The sequence below is a fragment of the Sylvia atricapilla genome, chromosome 21, assembly GCF_009819655.1.
Source record: "Sylvia atricapilla isolate bSylAtr1 chromosome 21, bSylAtr1.pri, whole genome shotgun sequence".
NCBI classification, from domain to species: Eukaryota; Metazoa; Chordata; class Aves; order Passeriformes; family Sylviidae; genus Sylvia; species Sylvia atricapilla.
The window spans coordinates 5,106,647-5,129,800 of NC_089160.1; the positions used below are offsets into that span (position 1 = coordinate 5,106,647).

Below are 23,154 nucleotides of genomic sequence, written 5' to 3' on the forward strand. Positions count from 1 at the left end.
TTGCAATTGATGACTTTAAAAAACAAACACAAGACGACTTCAAATAACCCCTGGACTGATTAAAACTGATTAATTTATTCGAAGCTTGGCAAGTTTGTAAAATGCTGGTACTAACTCCTGGAGAGAAAAAAAAAAAAACCCCAACAACCCAGTAACAACAACAACAACCAAATCACCAGAAAAGCCAAAAATAATTCAAATGTAAACTTGTGCTGAGGCAGGAACAAGTGCATCAAAGCCTCCAAGTCCCTCTCTTTTTTTTCCCTTCTGCTGCAGCACTAATATAGCATTGCCAAGGACTGCTGGGCCCCTTGCTGCATCCTTCTGCTCCACCTTTGGTTTTTCTTGAGCACACAAAGCCTAGATACATACATGATTCACTCTGCTCTCAGAAATAATCCTGCAGTCGTCCTGGAATGACCTCCCACTGCGTAAATTTAGGCGTGTGTGTTTGAATCTTTACAAGATCAAGCTGTTAGTGTAATGTCTTAGGCCAGGATATCGCACTATTTTGGCTGCATTAAAAGGGCTTACCCCTCCTTGTGGGTCTCTCATCAATTCTGTAGTGGGGGAAAATAGCTCAGCACAGCTTGTGCATAACCTGCATTCACATCTGCATCTGCCTGACACTGATCCAAGGAATTGCTTTTTTATTAATTCAATGACAAATGTTAAATAGTTTTGCTGGTTTTACAGAGAGTATTATTTATACTGAAGTGATGCATTTACTACCTTCATCCTTTAACATTCCTATATGCCAAGGGTTAAATTGTAATACATGATTACTTCTTGTTAATGGTAGTGCTGTTAAGAATTATGATAATGATGATATTTGCCTTTATATGTGCTATAAAAAAATTAACTTTAAAACATGTAATACAGTGATTAGCCTTCAAAGCCCTAAGAAAAGCTGCTGCATTCTGATTGTGGATTTCTATCAATTATTAGTGCTGGCTGCTTGAAATATCCAAAGTGCTCGAGACAGAAATATTACACAACCAACAGAGCAGACTGATAGGCTTCCTAAATGTACAGTTTTTGAAAAAAGCTCATAATAGTGTTTGGCTTTCAAACCCTAATGTTAACAGCTTTGATGGGACTGCTTCTAATTCGTATTTAAGACCCATTACCTCTTCCTCTAAGCAATCTTCATGAAACATCATTTGTTCTGGGGGGATATTTGCCATCCAGTGCAGCTCTGTAATGGCTGTTAATTCACACCATTTTGCTTGCTCCTGTATTAATCAGCAAACTGTGAATCATCCCAGTGTTTCCAGACTCACAGATGTATGAGAGAATCACCGAAGCCAGTTCAGTTTCTCTCCCCATTCAGTCCCACAGACAATATCAGTTCCTGTTTACAGCCACGGCTTTGTTTTCCCCCACCCACACACTGAAATTTCTCCAAAATGCCCAAAGGAAAGAAATAATAATAATAATAATAAAAAACCCCAAAAAACCCATCGGGTTCATTTTACCAGGAAAGTTATTTCTAGGTACTGCATCTGAATCAAAACATGTTTGTCCTTTGAGCTGGTGTGCAGGAATGACAGAGGAGCAGAACTGGAAGGCAAAGTAGGGCTGCTCCAGTCACCTTGGAGCCAGGCATGGCATTAACATCATCCCAGGGACTCTCCTCCCCACTTGTTTGCCTTTATTCTAGTTGTTAAATTGGACTTTGGTTCTGCACATATTTCTGCCTTGTGAAGTACTGACTGAGAATTTCAGACTATGACAAGACAATGCTAGGTAGGGAGCACCCCCCAAAATCAAGGGTAGATACCATGCTCCAACAATATCACTGCAGAAAGTATTAAAATTATTTATTAATTTAGCCCTCAAACTTGAGGCAATAAACAGGGCATGGTTTTAGGGGAGTGAGCACATTTTCCAAAAGCCAGGCTGCTTTTAGCTCAACACAAATTCCTCAAACTGTCATTTCCTGAGAAAGAGACAAAAATTATAGACAACATACACCCCACCTTCCCAAAAACATGGGAAAAATGGAACGAAGATGTTCTGATATTACTGGGGATTTACAGCACAGTTGAAATGAGCTGGGTGTACAACAGGGTCATGGAAACCATTTCCTTGTTCCATTTTCATGCTGGGCCATGAACACACCTTTGCAATGTAAGAATTATGGGTGTGCTGACCTGGAAGGGAGGATGTACCTTACCCAGCACTAACCACCCTACAAGGTGTTATTTTTAAGAATGATACACAGAAGGAAGTCATGGCATTTATCCTGAAGCCAAGCAGTGAAGAAGAAGGTTGTCAAGTTCTTCCCTAGATTCCCAGGATGTTTAAAACTTCATTGTATCTAAGAGCACGGCTGAGAAAACATGTATAGTCAAAACCTTTTGCTCAACTGCTTTTAATTGAAGATTTCTGCGCATGGATTTTGGTTTTTTCTAATCTCTGATAATAAAGCAAAATGGGTTATGTGGGGGGAGAAAAAAAGGCAAGAAATTCTGCAGATGTGGCCTGATTCAGCTGATGTTCAGCCCAGAACACTTTTGAACTGCTACAACCTGCCTGGAAAACCTGAGAGGAACTGTCCACCTTTGCTGGCAGGGTCAGAGGGGTTTGGGTACAACTGCTGAATCAGACATTTTTCAGCATGATAGTGCCACTTTCCCTACACCTCTGGGAGATCAGGTTGTCTCCCATCCTGCCCTGCAGAAGGAAGCAATTGTCTGTTGCTTAGAGCTGAGCACCCACAAAAGCCAAGGGTTTTCAGAGGTCACACAGAGCCCCTGTGCCGTGGCTCCCCCTCCTCTGACACACAGCCCGTCTGCAGCACCGGCAAACACTGCAGGCAGCCTGGCCAGGCTGAAATGCAGCACCTTGCCCCAAATCTCTCTGGGGTAAGTCACATTTCCCTCTGTGTTCACAGCACATGTTCACTTCCTCTTTTTCCACCCTGGACAACCCTTCCTCAGCCCTGCAGGCATTGCTTCACTGTCCTGCTCATAAGGAAGGGAAAGATTTTTTTTTAATGCCTCCAGCACCCCTCACTGCTGTTCACAGTACCTCCTGAGCCTCTTTTTTCTTTCCAATTGGATTTTAATTTGTCCAGTGTGAGATTCCCATAGAGCTGACCGTGTCCTAAATGCTCAGTTGCTGGCAGAATATCTTCCATTTTATTAAACAGGTTGTAACCAAAGGAAAGACCTGTCTGGATGGAGGAAAGTGCTGCAGCTTTGGTGTAGTGTCCACACTGAATTCAGATCCAAAAAGGTGGGTGATGGTGAGAGAGGGGGAGGATGCTCCCCACATGGTGTTTAGAAGGATTTGGTCTATTTACAAGCTTCTCCTCTGCAGATTGCTTCCCCTAATGATGTGCTGTGTGGTGTCCAAGAGTGCTTTCAGCACAGCAGAGAGCTAAACTGGAAGGAATTATGAGTGCATTAGGCAGAGCTGTTGGAAACATCAGTGCCTGCAAACATCTTGAAAAACAAGCCAAAGAAGTGGGAAGGTTAAGACATGGCTGCAAGGGCTCCACTGCAACAGGGGAATGCTTTGAAAAACCAAAATGGAACACAAGAAGACAACACAGGAGATTTAAAACAACACTGCAAAAGAGGAACGAGCTAAGAAGATCAGATGTGAATTAAGGTTTTTTTGGGGTTTTTTTTTTTTTTTTAATCTTGATTACTGCACTTCTGAAAATGTTGTATTACTGTTGACATGTTAAGGCCAAACACCCCATTTTGTTCCACAAGTTTACATCTTACTTTCCAAAACTTATCTGACATTATTTATTCACAGGGGAGGGAAGGGAGAAGATGGCAGTTGATAGCTTCAGTCAAGCTCCTCTCAGACTCTCTTGAGAACAGAGAATCATCTCAAAGTTTGAAAAGAAGTATCAACTCACTTGCAAATGCACAGATAAATATAAAATCAGAAATGACTATTCAAGAAGATGTTTTTACATCTGTGGAGATGTCAAACCCCAGGCTCAGCCTTATTGCTCTCTGTAATCCAGATTCATCACCAGCTTCCTTTATTCCCCTATTCAAAGGCACTTAATTAGCTGAAGGGGTTGTTGCTTTGCCTTCAAAAGCTCTCCATCCCTCAAAGGCTTTGCTTTGGTATTGTGCTACCATTGCCCTTTGAAATCAAATCTGGTTTTCTCCTCACAGCATTGGTAAAAGGAAAAAAAGGTACTATTTTAAAAACTTGGTTCTCAAGATGAAAGAAAAGGGAAAGAGAGAGGAGAGGAGAGGAGAGGAGAGGAGAGGAGAGGAGAGGAGAGGAGAGGAGAGGAGAGGAGAGGAGAGGAGAGGAGAGGAGAGGAGAGGAGAGGAGGAGGAGAGGAGAGGAGAGGAGAGGAGAGGAGAGGAGAGGAGAGGAGAGGAGAGGAGAGGAGAGGAGAGGAGAGGAGAGGAGAGAGGAGAGGAGAGGAGAGGAGAGGAGAGGAGAGGAGAGGAGAGGAGAGGAGAGGAGAGAGAGGAGAGGAGAGGAGAGGAGAGGAGAGGAGAGGAGAGGAGAGGAGAGGAGAGGAGAGGAGAGGAGAGGAGAGGAGAGGAGAGGAGAGGAGAGGAGCAGAATTTCATTCAAAGTGGCTTTAAACTAAGTTTGACACCTGAAGAAAAAGGGCAAGGGTTTGAAACTTCAGATGCTATTTGGCCAGTACTTTTGGTTTTATTAATAATACATGATACTCTCTTTGTTTCATGTATTAGGAAGTTGCCTTGTGACATCTTGGAAATCCCAAACAAAACATTATTTTCCTCTGTACTTGCAGGAGGACTGTATGTACTCAGATAATGCAGGTTGTGTTCTCTGCTTTTCCAAACTCTTTATCAACCTGCATCAGAGCTTACAAAGTGCTGCTGAGTCAGAACAGTCTCACCTAACAGTCACAGTGCACTGACTTCTCACAGGCAGAAATAACTTCCCATAATACAAGGCACCCAGAAATTAGGCCATGGTATTACCATTTCTTTATATTAATAAAAGCTGTATTTTGTATTCCATTATAGTTATTTAACCTTTGACATTCTAACCTCTGGGTCAGTTTGCTCTTTATAACACAGCATTTCTTCTTCGGTTTTGTTTCTATATTTAGAAAACTCATGCTCTGAAAGAAGATTTTTAAAACCTTTTTAAGAAGGTATATTTAATCTAGGTCAGAAGTTTTGATGTTTCTCTGCAACCTACAGTTTATTCTTCCAACTCAGATAATGTATTGCTGCTTTTGCCACAGTCAGAGAAATACTTTGCTTTTTAAAGGGTATTTTGGTCTTCAGCATGTTCTTCACTATCTCATAAGCAGTCCATATGTAGTAAAAATACAGCCACTTTTACTGCAAACAATATTAAGTTTTCTCTCTGTCTCTTCTCCTGTCATTTTTTCTCTATCAGTATTTTTGGCAACGGAGATGTAACAAATATACCCTTCACTGCCAATCCAGTGTACAACTCTCTGGATGTCAGCAGGAATGCAGAGAGCTCTAAAAATAGCACATTTGGTTCCTACGGTGCAAGTGGAGCTCAGAGACACAGCGTGTCCCTCCCAGACAATGGCTGTTTATCACCTACATCCCCCCAACAAAACAACCTTCTCAGCTGTGTTTTGGTTCCCAGCGCTTCACACACTGAGAACTGGCTGGGCAATCCTGCCCTCCTCCCTGAGACTGCCGGGTTTTAACTCACATCAGCCTGGGCTTGCGAAAGGAACAGCCACCCCAAGGGGTTATTGTATTCCAGCCTGATTTCAGCTGTGGGTATCAGTTATATTCACCGGTTTTCCTGCTTTCAGAGAGGAGGAGATCCCTCCTTGCCCTGCACAGAGCCCTGTGTCTGTTCTCACAGACAGAAGAGCTCCTCTGGAAGTGGGCTGCTGGATCAGCATTGCTGAAGGCAGAACTGGGCCCAGTGTATCTGACATTCCAGCATTGGAGATCTGCAAGTACAAACTCTATTTAGACATGAAAATCAGGGAGATGCCCAACTATTCAACCTGCCTGGGCAAATGCAGCTTTTGGTGCTCCCAGAAACAGCCAATAAAGTCAAGAGGTGAGGCTTTACCCCCGAAAACAGCGTGTGTGAGTTCTGGAGACTACCTTCCACTCTGGCTTTTACTAACATCCTTATATCGGGGATTTATGAGTCCAGACCTTTTGAATATGATTTCCCTGACAGTCATCAGCCCTAGAGGGATAAAATGAAGATGTGCCCGTGGCCAGAGCGCAGCGTTATCCCCGCCAGGCTCTGCGATGTCACACAGCACAAACCTCCATCAATAACACCCATCCACACTCAGCAATAAACACACTGAGCTTCAGACCACATCAGCCCCATCACATCCAGCCTGTGTCCAGGATCTGGGACACAGACCGATTACACCCCAAAAGATCCATCCCTAACTCTGGGAATGGCAGAGCAGCAGTAACCCCGCTTTTGGAATGTGGAGAGTTTTGCTTTATTAAAATACACGGCGAAACAACAGCAAAAAAACCCACTCGCTGCGGGTCTGCGACTGCTGCTCTCCTCCCCGTGTTCCTGTGCCTGCTACAAGGATCAAATTTCATGGTTTATTGTTCTCCCTCCAACTGGCCACCATCCACATTCTTCTTCTGCACAAAGCTGCACCTCTTGCTCCAAAGAAGAGAGAACTATGCTTTCTTTTTATAAATTTTAGTCACATTTGCAAACGCACGCACAGAGTAAGGGAATAACTTTTAAGCACTGAACAACATTTCAGGGAGTGCTGTTATTTTTCTCTGAGCGAGTTTTTTTTTTTTTTTTGAATGAGGCTAAAAAGGGGTAATTTTCCACCAGAAATTTACGGATTTTTGAGATGCAGAAGTTGTCTCCCCTGCCCTCTGAATTTTTAACATTGTGCTTTTTAATGAAACAAGTGCTCTAAGCTTGGAAAGTCCTATTCATCACCTGCCCCAGGAAGGAACTGGCACTGAAATTCTGCAGAACTCAAATTCAGCTCGGGATACACTGCTGGAAATCAAAACCACAGTCACTGGGGCTACTTCACTCTAATGGAGTTAAACTGGTACAGAGCAGGTGGGGTCCAAAATTCAGTACACTGAGATTAAAAAATCTCAATGTAAATAAGAACTCTATTGCAGACAAACAACATATCTCCATGCTAGATTCCAAGAAACGTAGTAGGGATCTCAGACTCAAGGATTCCTATACAGGATAATTTTCCTATGTAATCTTTCTTTTAATTCAGCACTCAGGATCCATTTTCTTCTATGAGATCTGCAGTAAAGTCATCAAAACCTTACAAAAAATGCTCCACTCCTGAACATCCACCATCTTTCCTCAGCAGCTCAACAGACTGTAAGACTGAAGCACTGTCATCTGGTGTGTAATTATTGTAATAAGTCTTCCCTGTAAAATGAGGGAGGCACCATAAGCTTACCTAACTAGTCTGAAAATGTAAAATGCTCATCACCTGTAATCATTGTCTTAACTGTCCTTGATCTTCACTGATAGCAGCAAGATTATAATAACTCTCTCCCCGACAGTGAGAATCAGTTGAAAATGCAGCACAGGCACAGCACCAGGAAAGTTGCTCGAAGAAGGAATATTTCAGCCAATTAGACAGACTCACTTCAGGATTTTTTTTTTTTTTTGGTGTCTAATCAGTGATGCAAGGGGTTCAGAGGTGTAAGACTAAAATGCAAAGCAGGGAAAACTGGGGCATAGAAACCTCAGGAATTCAACAAGGATGTTCCAACTTCACAGACTCACTGGTGAACCCAAAAAAAAAAAAAAAAAAAAAAAACAAAACCAACAAACCCTCAAAGCTTATGGACGTATGATCAAAAGTGATCATGTCACTGTGGTTAACAACTTACTAGTCCTCATCCAAGATGCAGGAAAAACACCATGAATGTATTCTTCACCCACACCTGCCTCCAGAGTAAAACATCTGGTGGGCAGCAAGTCATGGAACTGCTGAACTTCAGTCAAATGTCTATCCACAGACCTGGATCCCAAGACTCTGCTCTGTGTTTAGTCTGGGTCCCAGTGCAGGGTCCTCGTGGGCTTGAAGCAACAAACTGCTCTAAAAAAATTTCAACTCTTTTGTTGAATACTGGTGACCCTTTAAAGAGCCCTACTGTTACCTGTTCTTCACCTGCACAATTAAATTCAGGGAGTCACCAGTCCTTCCCTGCCCCTCTTCTGGGCTTCAGTGAGGGAGAATGCAGTGAGCACGACTTGGAAAAGAGAGAGCTGGTCCCCAAGGGGCACAGTGGCAATGCACTTCACGGACTTGCCACTCAGAACCTGGTATTTAGCAACTCTCCCCTATTTCTCATCGCTATTACAGGACATTACGATATTTAGTTTCCCCAGCGTTACACCAAGACTGATGAAATCCCCCTCCTTAAGAACCAGCCATTTGCAGGGCACAAGGGCAAAGAGAACCTGGCTCTGGAGTGCATTTCACAGCTCAGCTCTCAAGCGGATCCCAGCAGAATCTCAGCGATCAGTCTCTGCTTTGCTGGGAGGGAAGTGTCCCTCTCAGTCCTTCCCAAGCTGCTGATGGAGTGACTGTGTGCACAGCTTGGAGGAGTCTGCTCACCGAGTGTTGGCTCAGCCTAACAAAGCCCTTGGTTTGGTGGTGAGATTCAGTGTTTCCAGCTATTCTTGTGAACAAAAAGACGTCTATTCCTCCCAGCCAGGCTGCTCTCAGACCCAGTCCCGAGCCCTTCCCAGGTCTCTGTTCACAGCACACCTCTCTGATCTGGGCTGGTAGCAGATTCACGCCTCTCACTGAGCCCCAGGGAGAAGGTCGCTCGACAGAAACCAGGGCTGTGCCTCACTTTTGCCAGCTGCATTTTTGCATTTACCAGCTCGATCGGTATCCCCATGGGTGGGGAATGGCCCTCATCCAAAGCAGGGAATGGCTTCTGGCAAATGCTCCTAACAGGTATTTCAAGTCTGCCTCTTTACTATGCAGGAGCTGTACTGTTTGACCTGCTGTCCATGAAGGACACATTTTAACTTCACTTCTCACCCCACCTGATCTTTTCTAGCCTCAGAAGCATTACAAAGAGACAAATTTGTTGAAGGGCACTAAGATAAAAAGAAGATATTCCCTCTGAAAGGATAACACAAAACATGCAACGAGACTATCTCTGGAGCTTATAATATGAGCTAGAAGAGACTATCACCCATACATGCAAAAAAATATTTTAAAATAGCGCAAAGTTTTCCACCAGGCTAAAACATGGTGGATTTATGGTCCATTTTTAGTTGAAGAGATAAATTTATTCTGATAACACCAGAGGTAGTTACTGCCTTGTCCACGTATGCACAGTGCACACCTCAGAAATTGAGTGACGCCGCGTTTGAAACACGAATGGAAAAGCAAAAAAATCCAGAAGATAAATGACTCGGTATTTTCACATAAACCATGTAAGACAGAAGAGAGGCTCTCACCTGTCTGCTTTGAGATGGCAGCGTGGCAGCCTGCATCTGTCTCTGCATCCGATGTGGCTGCATCAGCTGTCGGAACTGCTGCTGGAGAAACTGGCTGTTGTTGGTCTGCTGGGACTGCTGCGTGGCTGGAGACTGCTGCTGCTGCTGGAGATAGTGAATGAGGGACTGCTGTCCTTGTCCTGCCGTCAGAGGGGACATTTTTTGAGTCGCTGACTCCGAGGCAAAGTGAGACAGTGGTTTGGTGTTGTTGAAAGAAAACTGGTCTTGGCTGACAGGGCTCTCATTCACCAGACCTGGCTGTAAGCTACTGGATGGCTGTTGCATAATCATGTTCATATTTTTGGTCTGGTTTGTAGTCATTGATTTAAAAAGCGAGTTCTGCATATTTGTGGGGTTGCTGGTGGGAGTGATGTTGGAGATTAATGTACCTTGAGGACTGAAGGGCTGCTGATGCAGAGCAGGGCTCGACAGCTTTTCTGGCCTGTACGGTGGAGAAGGTCCAGTATTTGTGGAGGCCATGCTGGCAACCAGGTTGTTCTGTGGGCTTTTAATGCTGCTGGCTGGCAAGCTGGCTGCTGTCAGAGCAGGCAGCATGGAGCTCTGAGGGCTGAAGGGCTGCTGGCTCAGAGCTGGACTGGAGAGCTTCTCAGAGCCATAAGGGGGAGAGGGGCCATTGGATGGGGTGCTGCTGGAGGTCATGCTTGAAAGCAGAGTGTTCTGAGGACTCTGAATGTTGTTTCCTGGTAAATTATTAGCAGGCATGCCAGACACCATAACATTCTGGGGACTGAAAGGTTGATGGTGCGGGGATGATCCTGCCCTGTAAGGTGGAGAGAGACCAGGAGGAGACATAGTTGGCCAGCTGGGAGCCTGTACTTGCTGCTTGGTACCAGACACCTGCTTGCTGGCTGCCAGCTGCTTTAGCTGCTGGGCATGCCAGTTGGAGCCAGGCATGTTGGGCAGGGGCACTGGGAGCATCGGTGGTGGCTGGTTTTTGTTCTGAGCTGCTGTAGAGATGGGTGATGCAGCGGGTTTGTTTGAGGGAGGAACTTGGAAGTTGGCTCCAGCAGATGATGGTCTCATCTGAGGGGATCCTCCACTGGTTGGATTGCAGCCCGGAGAAAAATCTTTGTTAGCAACGTGGTTCTCCAAGTGGGAAGTCTGTGGGGAGGACTTTGGAGTGGTACTTAGGTTAGGTTGGGAGTGACTCAGACCAAGCGGATCTTCAGCCTTGCTGCACAAAATCTTCTCCAGATCCAGGTCATTGGGAGAAGGATCAGGCATTTTGGTCAGCTCTTCCAATAGATCTTGCAGCTCTTGGTCCACGGACTGTAAGCTGTTTCCTTTTTCATCATAATGGACAATGTTGTTGGCTTGCCCTCCTATGGACCCCTTCTGATTGATTTCCGTGTTGGGTGGCACTGAGAACGGGGAGCCAATGCCACCACCATTCATGTGATTGTTTTCCAGGAGCACTGGGTGCCCCGTGACTGCCAGGGAGGAAGTGCTGTGGCCTGTGGAGAATGGAGAACTTTGCATTTCTGGACATGCCATGGTGGGATTGGCCCCTTGGCCCATGGCAAGGTTTACATCGTCAAGACAAAGTCTTTTACTGTCATTTGGGAAAGTGACATCAGGCACGCCACTGGAGGCAGGAGAGCTATCATCTTCCAGTTTTCTTTTGATGGATCCCTGTAACTGTGAAAATAAGAAAGGAAAAAGAAAGGATCCATTATTGACCATGTTCTGACATGAGCTGAAGCTCCACACTACAACGCCGGGTTGAAGATAAAGAAAATTAAATCATACAATTAAAAACCCAGTCATGTGAGACAAATTCAATCAGGATTTAAATCTGTGCAACTTCACTGAAATCAAGAGAGTTATAGTCAGACAAAGGCTAAATCTCATGAGTTGGCTTTAAAACAGATGTTAAAGCTACAAAATACTGTCTGTCATGTGAACTGTAATAGGAGTTTTTAAAATAGTTTCTGGTTGCATTTCAATTAAGACATTATACTCCCTGCATAACAAACATGCCAACATTTTTATGGTAGCATTTTTTAGGTCTAAATGGCAAATCTGAATGAAACCCTGGGCTGAATTTAGTGACCTTCTGCCAGGGACTCGGATTAAATTCAGACCTGAGACAATTAAATTGTTTTACATTCTTTATAGGCCAAACATCTGAAATAACTAGCATACTTTCTAAACAAACCAAAACAAAACAAATTCTCAGCTATCTATCTAAACAGACTTTCAAACTTCCTAATCACAAATGTTTTAAATTCCAGAAAGAGTAAGTAACAGCTAAACTTCTTAATTTTTGTTTATTCTTCTATGTCTAAGGCATTGTGAGCTTCATTCTTTTGAAGAATTGCCACTCATTCATAAAAATGGACATGTTTTCAAAATACGATTATATAAATATCTTGATCTACAAGAAACGGTGGAGTTGTAAATTCACAAATCTTAGGGAAAAGAAACCTGCCTTCTACATATAAAGAAAGTGAAACTGAAAACAATGCTTCGCATCCTATTTCAGTATATGGCAATCTCTTCCACATAAAATCATCTATGGCTTTCAATTTAAACAAGCATGACCTGTATGTCACAGGATTAATCAGACCTTAACATTGCTGCTTCAGGTTAAGGGAAATAAGCATTATGACCTTGTTTATGAATAGAGGGAAGCAGTGCATAGAAAAGTATCTGATCAGCAGTGGGAAAATGAAAGAACACTGGTTCCTCTAAGCCAGCTCCCAATAAAGCCTCTCCCAGCTCTGGGCTGCAAGTCCAAGTGCTTCCCATCATGTAGTGCTATAAAAAAATCCCATCTAATAAAAGCTCATGTCACCAGAAAACTCTTCCCACCAACCCCAGCACAACCAGATCCATTCTAGGACTACGCTGCACATGACCAACTTCTAAATGTAACACTAATTTTTAAACACATCACAGTTATGCCCCAGTCTGCATATGCCTGACAACTGCAGCACTTTGGTGCTCTCAGACAACAGTGTCACAGCACTGTCACCACAGGATGTGTGAAGGGCACAGGGTGGGCACACCACATGCAGCTCCTTCTGCACTGTGCAAACAGCTGAATGTCCACCCCTAAATTCAGCCCATCCTCAGGCAATCCCCAAAGGAGGCAGGGCTGCCTGGTGCTCACTCAGCTGCTCTCACACCAGTGCCCTCTCATCACTTATTTCTAAATTGGTGGGCAAAGGGATAAGGGCAGATTTGTGCCTACAGCTGCTGAGGGTGCAGATGCAGTTTGGGGGTAGCATCAGACATTGTCATGCTGCTCTCCAGCTCACAGCGACATTTGGAAGAGTGAGAGGCTACAAGATGGTTGTCCATGATCATCATGGCAGGCCTGCAGACCACAGTGAGCTGCTGAACAGCTTTTAGGAGGTTTTCATCCCCCCTCCACCACCAGACACAGCAGCGTTGGCATCCTGGCAGAGACCTTTTCACACGGGTGTTGTCCCTTTACTCCCCAAGAGCTGCTCCTTACAGAGTTATTAGTGCTTGTCTCTGGTGATCTGCTTTAACGTGGGCTCTGCTCCAAAACCACAGCTGGGGAGAACTGAGGAGAGCTGCTTCCAGTGCACATTGTCTGCTCACCTGAGAGCCTCTTTGGGCAGCAGTGTCTGTGCTGGCCAGAATTGCTGCTGTGAGAGACTGTCCCAGTGTCAGACACTGCTGCACCATCAGACATTCGCTGATGAGGCCAATATTTGCTTAGCTTTAGGATATGGAACCAGGCCTAAATCTTTTCCCAAGTGTTAGTCTAATGATGGATGAAATTGTTTTCCTTCATTTTCTCTGCTCAAACTAAGCCAGAGTTGCGTGTCTCAACAGATGTTGCCCTGTGTAGGCTGAAACATGTTGGTAGAGCATAACTACATATATTTAAAACTCAGACATGCACAGAGAGCATTTACAGAGGCTTCACACATCCAAAACAAACAGATTGTGCTCCCAAGTTGCACCCTGGGAACCTTGAGGCAGGAAGTGGTGGGGGATCTCCCACCCTTGGCCAGCTGACATGCTGGCATGCATGTCCTTGCCAGCTCTTCCTTTGCCATAGGACATTCCTGTGCTCTGAGTTACCAGGGAAAAATGTGGGCTTTCTAAACACTCTGAAAAAAAAATAGTTTTTTAACTGTTGCACTGGGGAATAAATGTGATGAGAAAACAAAACTTCATTTCCCTAGACTGGTACTAGATATAAACAGATAAAATAAGGGCATAGCTTCCCGATGGCACAGGTATTCCAAAACTGGGACAGACTTTTAAATAGGATGCTGTTGCTTAGGCCCTCCCGAGAAGATTTGCTGTTAGAGAGGCAGTGAAATTAGCTGGGTGTCATGTTCTCTTGGAAAGCAAGATTCCTGTTTCCCGAGTGAGTATTTGCACAAGTACCATAAAATCCAGAAGACCAATTTCTCCCAGTGCAGGCAGGTATAACTCCACAGAATTTAGTAACATTGCTTTTGCTTAAGATAGATTTGACTACAGCCCCAAACTTGAGAGAGAAAGATACGCTCCTTAAAGCAACTAAACAAATCATAGAATAATTTTGCTTAAAAGGGGCACTTGGGTGCCATCATCCTTCTGCTTCAAGCACATCACCAATGTAAAAAACAGACTATAGTCACCAGGCACTTAAGTCTGAAGTTTTCCATTATAAAGAGAAATCCCTCCTTGCTCTGGCTGAGAGGTTTTCAGTGTTCCCCACTGACACCTCAGTGGTTGTTACTCCCACACAGCACACTCTGGGCTGGTGCTGGCTCTGAGGAGCCCCAGCTCCCAGTCCCTGCTCTCCATGCACATGCTGCTGTGGCAGCCCTGACCAGCGCAGGGGACAGTAACACAATTTCATGTTACTGGGACCCTGCCTAGCTCAGACACGCCAGTCAGAGCAGTGGCAGGAGAGCATCAATAAGGCACCACAGCTAACTGTTGTTGAGGCCTGACCTCATTGATTCAAGAAGCTGTTGCAGAACATTCATCCAGTACTCCCAGACATTTCAAGACTATCTCTTTGAAGGCCACCTATGCTTTTCTAGACTCAACTTTACCAAAATATTTTTATTGGCCACTTCCTTCATCTGGTTCCAGACTCCCCGGAAGGACCCGATTTATTCCAACTCCTTCTCCTCTTCCTTGTTTACACAACTGGACAAAATCAACAGAAAAGAGAAGAACACCAAAGCATGTTCTTCCCCTTTCTCTGCTGATTAGTGTATCGGGCAGTTCTGTTTCAAACTGAACACCTGAGAAGTGAATGGAAATATTTTAGAAATGCATCACACACACACACAGAGTCTCCTAGGCTGGCTGGAGGCTGCCTATGGCTCGGTATGGGAAAGCTTCATTCAGATGTGTGAGCAAGGACGAAGCAGACAAGCAACAAAGGGGCTCTTGTGACATTGTCAAAATGCATTAAAATGCACTGGCATGCACAGGCTAACTTCTGTTTGGGAATACCTGGGAAACAAAGGCAGCTCTCCGATTCAGGGAATATCCCATTATGAGTTCTCCATTATCTCAGGTTTGCTTTTAGCAGTGATCCCAGCGCTACTGGCCTCTCCCAAACCAGCAGGCTGCCTTTCTGGGAAAGACCTGAGTCACGCAGGAGCAGTGCTGCTGGCTGGACACGGCAGCACCACCAGAATAAATAATAACTGTTTACGCTGCTCTGGCCACAGAAGCTGCACAGCTGTGGTCACAAACAGCTCATTTGTCACACGCTCCCTCCCTGCACCAAACTGATCCCCTCCATGTGGGGACAGCACTCCACAGGCTGCTCTTGTGCAAGGACAGGCAGCCTCAGCAGAAGCCAGTCCTTGGCTGTGCCTTCCTCAAGCTGGGCTTGTTGGGACACCATGAGGGTGACCTTGGGCATCAGGCACCCTCCAAACTTAGGAGGTGCTGCTGGCCTCATTGAGGAACTTACTGTCACTCAATGAAGGGAGAAAGGAAGGCAGGAAATGGCAAAAACTGAAGCAGAGTGATCAAATAGTTCCTAAATACACGCTGTGATGGTTCCATTGGATTTTAACCACACACACTTGGGCACCTCTGGACTGGCTCCTGCTTTGCCAGCCCTCAGCTTTTCTTTTCTTGTGACACATCAGCTGTCCTCAGCTGCTGCTCCAGCTCTCCCTGTGAATTCCTGGCAGCCCCTGTTAATTCTCTACGTGGAACTCATGCCTTCCTTCACCTGCAAGTGGGAAGTGGGAAGGAGCAAGTGCATCCTGTACTGGAGCCTTGTTTCTCCAGCCTCACAGACCCTGGAACAAGCCACCTCTAACCAGAGATTCCTATTTAGGCCAACATACTGCAGAAATGAGAGAGCAAAAACATTAGGCAAGGTATTTCAGTGCCTCTTTCTGTGCTTGCAGCCTGTCAGAGTGTCAAGCCTTGATTTACAACAACCGCAGGGTGCTGATTATTGATCCGCACCATCCCACGCCGCTCAGTGCCACGGACAGATCCAACCTACAGCAGCGATTCCCACACCTACACAGCCTCTGCAAGGGAGCACAGGCACCAGTGGGATGCTGCCATCCATCCACATCCTCCCCCAGCAGCTGCCCCTGCCCCTCCAGACTCTCCTGATTTAATAAACTGAAGTTTATGGATCCATGACTGGGAAATCCAGGATGTGAGTCAGATAACCTTCTTCCACTAACAGTCTCAAGACCCTTGGGGGATCCCAAGTGTTGGCTTTTCTGTTTGTTTGACTGAGGAAAAGAAATTATTGTAGAAGGAGGTGGGGTGGGTGGGGAAGACAGACTCACCACAGATCCTGGGATTTGCTAATGTGGTGGCAGCTTTGCACAAAGCCTTTCAGAGCAAGACACTTGGGGAATCCAGGTCACTAACAGCCTGCTAAGATCTGGCATATCTGAATTATTTTGACAGATAGAGCATGTTTAATTTTTGGTGGAAAGACTGAGCAAGGCAGAAGCTCGAGATAAACAGAAGTAGTTTTTTTCCCTCAGTATTTTCTCAAGGGATATTGCAAACTGTTCCCTCTGCAAAGTATAAAACCCTGATTCTAAGGTTTGCTTAACTGAACTGACCAGAGAATCTATCAGTCTCTGTCTCTTTCAAACATTAGACACTGCCAAAACTGGAAGTATGTATTTGCCAGAGGCAAACTGTTTGCAGCATTCAGTGATCAAGACTTCAGCCTCTGTGGCTTCAACAAGCTTCAGCGAGACCTATCTGCCCATCAGCCTAAAATGTTTCTATCTGTTCTGACAAAAACAGTCATGCCATGAGAAAATGGAACTGGCAATTTTCCATACAAAACAAGAAAAATTCACCATTTTTCTTTCTCCCGCGCCTTAAATTCACAGTTTGGAAAGTTTTCTGCTCTCTATTCTCATTTATCCACACTCGAGATAGATTTTACTGTCCTGCTAATATGTAGGGACAGCTGGTGAAAAAGAAGTGAGAATGTGCCTGGGTGTTTAGAGGCTGGAAAGTGGATCTGATAGGTAACAGTACCTTTTAAAGAGCAGCAGTAACTTGCAGACCCTCTGTGTTGGGCAGTAGGCTGGTTTGCACATGAACAGCAAAGCCCAAATGCTCCTGGGCAACAATCCCACCCCAGTACAGCAGGAGCTGGCACTGCACTAAGTGCATTTAGCACATCTGTAGGTTTCTGTTTGTGCATGCTGGCTGCAGTTTGCTAACAGACACTCACATTATATACCTGAGTCCAAGGGAAAATGCCTCCTGCTGACCTGAGAGCAGCCAAAGCAGTACCTGACTACAAGAAACATAAACTACATTTTATCAAAGTCATATCTCAGGCTGCAAGGAGAACTCAAGGAGGCTCAGGCAATTAAAACTACCACTCACTTTCTCCACACTAAGATTAAACATAAGCTAAAATCACATTCTTCCTACTACTTTGGGCTGTTTAACCCTTCTGATTTCAAGCAATTTGAGCACGGATGGACATTAAGGTGACATTTTACAGTGTCAGGAAAAAGATCACAATGCAATTCCAAGCTACCAGAGGCATAGATCAATGTGCTTAAAAATTGCAATTCCCCAGTTCTTCAGGTAAGGAGTACCAGAGGAAACTCCACTCTGGGGTCTGTTGGGCACTTGTAGGCTGCAAAGGTGGCAGATCCATTCGTGTGGTGGTAGAGAAAGGATTATGAATAAGGAAAATTCACAGGGTGGATTTCCTTCTATTCATCATGCTCACAGAAATAGGCAACTGGAAGGGAGGATGCAGGAAGAGGAACCAGGGATGTAAGCAGTCCCACTAACCATGAAAGGACACTGGTTATTAGCTGGCTCGTGTGCATTATGTGGATTGTTTTTACCTGACACTACAGCTTCCCCAAACTCCCATCTTTAAAACAAATATAATAACAACAGGTACTGGAAGTTTCTTCTGAGCTGTGCACATGCAAATCACCTCCTAAACACTGCTGCTCCATTTGGGGAGTTTGATCTCCCCTCAGCACACAAGCATCAGCTGACTTGATGTGAGTGTGCTGATCCTCTGCCCCATTTCTTGCACCACTCATCGAGATCTTCCCCCGTTATTCCCTCTGTAAATCAGGGACCTCAAGCTGTGCTAGAAGAGAAAGAAAGGAACAATTTCCCTTAATACATGTCACACTCCTGTTGTGAGTGCAAACTGCAGGAACCAGGGGCTGTGCTCACACTCCCCCTGAGTGTGCACTCTCAGAGATCACAACAGCTTTGGCTGCCTTGCAGGGTGGCTCCAGAGCTGTGATCAATCCCCATTCCCTGTGACACTGCTGCAGTACAACAGATCTCTTGTTTCACTTGAATACAGGTGAACTTGTGAGAGGTGACTGCAGAGCTGGCACTGAAGTCCCCATGCAGCAAGGGAAGCAATGCTGGCTGCAAACACAGAGCTGTGCCCTTTTTTTTAGCTGGTAAGCACAGAAATCCCAAACATCAAACATCATGACTAGACAAAACCAGAATAATGTGATCTTCCATAAGCTTAAGCCACAGAAACTAATAGGAAATTCATCTTGGACTACCATGAGCCTGAGGTATTAGCTTTTTTCCCTAAATTTTAACAAAAAATTTAGGGGAAGAAAATACTTACAAATATGATTTTCCCATTCACCGATTTGTGTGAATGCAATTATAATGACAGAAGTATGTGTGATCTGTCTTGCTTTCAAATGGAACAACTTACAGCCTACAGAGCAGCACATTTGTGAACAAGATTTTTCTAATTACCCCTGTGCAAAAATCACAGGAAACATCACTAATGTCTGAACAAAGGTATCAGTGAGTTTCAAGGAGAAAGGAGACATAGCCAAGAATACACCTATTTTGCCATCCTACTCAAACAAGATGCATGCAAGAGGCCAAGTAGCATTCACTGGAAAAAAAAAAAAAAAAAAAAAAAAAAAAAAAAAAAAAAAAAAGAAGAAGAAGAAGAAGAAGAAGAAAAATCAGCAGCTTTGGTACCTTTGAGGTCAGACAGAATTACCAGACTCATTCAGTAGGCACCAACAGAGATCTGCCCTATCAAAACAAATGTTCAGAGCCTTCCCATCTTGTCTTTCCTTAGCAATTCATCTGCTTTCGGTGTTAATGGCACTGTGAAAATGGAAATTTTTCCAGGAGAAAAATTGCCGTTGACAAATGGATCTGGAAGAACAGGACTGCTGCCTGCTCCTGTGCTGTGCTGCTAGCAGGAGATCTCTGTGCAGATGCCTTGTAATTAGTCATCTGAGGACTTGGAGCAATCACGTCACGCATATTGTTTGGCTGTAACTTCCACGTTCCATTTAATGACAAGTGTTATTAACTAGACAGCTGAAGACAGAGCAAGTTCTCTGCCTCTTGGTTTGGAGCTGTAGTGCAAGAGCATTTCTTTCATATCTGGCTATAAATCAAGATCAATCTTAAGAGTCAATGCCTTTCCACCAGTATTACCTCATCTTACCTCCGTTTTAATACCAGCAGTATTGTTTTATATCTTTTTTATAGTCCATTAATTTCAAAGTCCTATGGAACACTTTGCAGTAATTTTGTAGACTACATTAATTTCTCACAGCAATGTCTAGGCTGGAGAATTGCAGATCCTCTCCACTGAGCAAAAAGTGATGTTTTTGCTACTTGGGTCTCCTAGGATTTGTAAGATCCTTTTCCCTGTTCTTTTTCAGCCCCTAACACTGGCACAGTTATGCAATGACCACAAGGAGAAGAAACAGGATGTACGTGTTCCTAAATTATGAAGTAGGTTTTCCATTTACTAGATAACCAGATAAAACCCAGTCTGACACTTCTTTTCTGCTCCATATTGTATTATACTTTTAATATCTCAGAACACTCAGTCCTGTGGTTTTACCAAACTACAAGTGCCATTCTGTCCAAAGGTATGGTTGGGGAACTAACGGCCTGGAGGCAGAGCCTCCAATTAGGTCAAACCTAGAGACAAAAAGCTTTCAGATTCCCAGAACAGTAAGCAACAATGGGATTTCACTCTGAAAAAAGGGCATTTTTATTCCAACAGCTGAAGTACTCACACTTACTCCTCCAAAGAATAACAGCTCCAGCGTCCTGTGTGTGGCTGCCCCAAACACTGACAGCAGCACCCTCACATCTGCCAGCCCAGTGCCCTTCTGCTGACTGCCTGCACTGCAAAATTACCTATTACTGAATCTAGAGCTCTCCTCTAGGCTTGGGCAGGACAAAACATTTAAAAGCAGTTTGAGGTTTCTCCTAAGTGGTATCAGAAACTGGAGCACAACTCTTAAGAAGGATGGAACAAGTGGGCAAGGAAAGCAACATCCTGAACTGCTCCTCTCCTGCTCCTTTGATGTTCTCTGTCTTTCAGAAAATGAAACAATAAACAGGATATTGATTAACACAGATCCAAAAAACCAAGCCTCACTTAGAGAAAAAAGCTAATCAATCTAGTGTGTCCCACAGAAAGTGGGTGTAGAGAGAAGTCTGTCTAACAGCCAGAAGCAGAAATCCTTTGTGTGGCAGAGGAATGAATATTTAATTTGTTTCTGACTACTTCATGTTATCCCACCACTTTCATCTTTACCAGCCCAGCACCTCTGCTGTATTCAGCATGCTTCAGCTGGAATATGAACATGATTCATTGGATAAATGCTGTTTGCACACACCTTTCCTCCTGCAGCAGGGGGACAACCAGCTCAGCACACAGCTCCTGCTCATACCTGCTCTTTGAACATGGCTCTGGAACTTACCCAGGGACCTTTAAAGGGATTCTGCATGTCAGTGGTACTACAAACCCTAAACCAAACATAGATTCCACTCCTGAAGCCCTTGTTCTGTACAGAGCTGCTGAAATCTTGGCCTCAATTAATTAAATTGGTTGGAGTCGATGATCTTAGGTCTTTTTCAACCCAAATGATTCTATGAATCTATAAATATTTTGGGATGCTGACTTCATCAGGGATGACATTTCACTCTTTGCTCTTTCCTCCTAACCAAAGGAGTGAATTAAAAATACACAGGAGTTGGAAAAATTATGCCAGAATATGCAATGCCTAAGTTCTTGGGTTTTAACCAGAGAACCTCTTGACTTGCTATAGACACCAGCTCTCCTCTGTCCTAGAAGCAATGTTAATCACACATTCATCACTGCAAATTGACAACATAAATGCTGACTTATGCAAACAATGTTAGAGAAAATGGTGTTCTTGCTGCAGAAGTGAATTACACAGCCTTTTAAGCTTTCTACACTTCTCAGTTTTATGTAAACTCTAATTTCGAAGCTTTTGTTCTGCCTTCAAAGGTCACACGGTTGAAAGCCATGAAGCATAGCATGTGTTCCCACTGATATTAAAATACTGTTTACTAAATCATGCATATAAATGTAAAGAAGAAACTGTTTGCAACCTGCTGCGTTAATAAGAGATGATTTATAAGACAACACAATTCCGAGTATCAACATGTGGAATGTAAAGATCTGATCTCAATCACACAACGTGATTTTTTTTGGCTTTTTTTTTATTTGAAGCAAAGTCTCTGCCTTGCCATGCAATCACACCAACTTCTGATGACACTGTATCCGACTGATTAAATTCTTAATCGTGCCAATGCTTAACTTCAGGAATACAAGTGGTCTTTTCAGATTTCAGCATATGATTGCACATTTGCAAGATCAGGACTTCATTTGCATATTCAAATTGCAAAACTGCATCTTCCCTTTGTCTGTGGAAGGCCAACTATAGCACTCCAAATGCTAAACAACCGCCGTGGAGTTGGGCAGTATTTTTAGCATCTCTGTGGTGCACTCCTATCTTTAGCTGCTGTGTTCACAAACAATCCCACAGGACACCGCATAGCTAACATAGCTCAGGCTCTTCACTACATTCCAACTTTTCTCCCAAAACATGCTGAAAGCAGAGTATAAAACAGACCAGTCTGGGGCCTGCTAGAGTTTCCTAAGATGCATTGTCTTGAGCAGAGCAGAACTGTTTTCAAGCACAAAAACAATAAAACCTCAGCACATTCTACTCTGGAGTGGTGATGGAGATTGCTGTGACTTCCTCAGGGGAAAATACAGCTCTACACTCTGAGTTTGCACTGTGCAGATAAATCAAGTAGGACAGCAAAGGATTTCTGCATGTTGTTTCCTAGCAGGATGTGCCCATGGGTTCATGGCAAATTTCTGGTCAAAGCTTAACCCTGCAAGAGAAGTTAATAATTGAACTTGCCAAATCATCACAATTTCTAAATCCAACTGCGCCTTGTTTTTACAAAGGGGCATATTAAACCAGTGAGCCATTTTATTAGACTCATGCTCATGTAACAAAAACATGTGTTAGCTCTTGAGTGCCAAGTACCATCCTGGAGGGTTACCAATCCCCCATACAGACTTTGGAGCCAGACTGCAGTTATCTGTCGTAACAGAGGAGGGAGTTTGGAATACACAGGGTGAAGCATGCTGCTCCACATGGGAATACTTTATGTGGTCCTGGTCTCTTTGCAGAACTCTGGGGAGATGAACTGCAGTGGGAGAAGAAGAGTTTGAAACTTAGTGCTGGCTGTAGTGGGACTATGTCAGGGAAGCCTCCTGGATGGCTGGAGCTCCCTCCTTCATCCCCTTTAGGAACTTTTGCAATGGGTGCAGCATCAACACGCAGCTGCAGCAGCTGGGGCAACTCTGAGTGCACAGGAAATGCTTTTAGTCATCTGCATAAGGCAGTCCAAAACTACAGGGATACCACAAAGAGAGAAAAGACTCATCAGGGGAATGGGAGTGTTAATCAGATGATTGACCCTTGGAGCTTTGAGTATGAAATGCTTTGCACACTGAGCACATGGAGACAATAGCCTCCAATATCTTGATTTACAGAGGAAATACTGATGGAATTCCATACATCCTGTTAATGGTGAAAGGAAGGGGATTATGTAAAGGAACTATTTTTTTCATTAAGTGTCTTAGCTAAGCCTTGCAGATGAGCCTAGACACTTGGCTGCAATTTAATTTCAAGGGGACGAGACAACCTGAAAACCCTCAGAAAACCCTAGACCTTGTGAGTGCTTCACAAATAGACTCCTCATTTCCCCAATACTACATGTGATCAAACATTCTCTTATTAGAACTCTTTAAACACTAATGGACTTTCCAAACAACCAGTGTTCATTGGCTTTCTCTACCCTAGCACAGGTATGGCTGTGTCTGGGAGGTGAGAACTGAGGGAACAG

General features: G+C 44.2%; 1 protein-coding gene across 1 annotated transcript in view; it reads right to left on the reverse strand.

Annotated features, from left to right (window-relative positions):
- Positions 1-23,154, reverse strand: part of MAMLD1 (mastermind like domain containing 1) — an 80,919-nt gene that overhangs the window by 23,004 nt on the left and 34,761 nt on the right. The window contains exon 2 of the mRNA XM_066334051.1: positions 9,427-11,124. Within this exon, the coding sequence (XP_066190148.1) occupies positions 9,427-11,124 (1,698 nt within the window). The remainder of the gene's footprint in view (positions 1-9,426; positions 11,125-23,154) is intronic.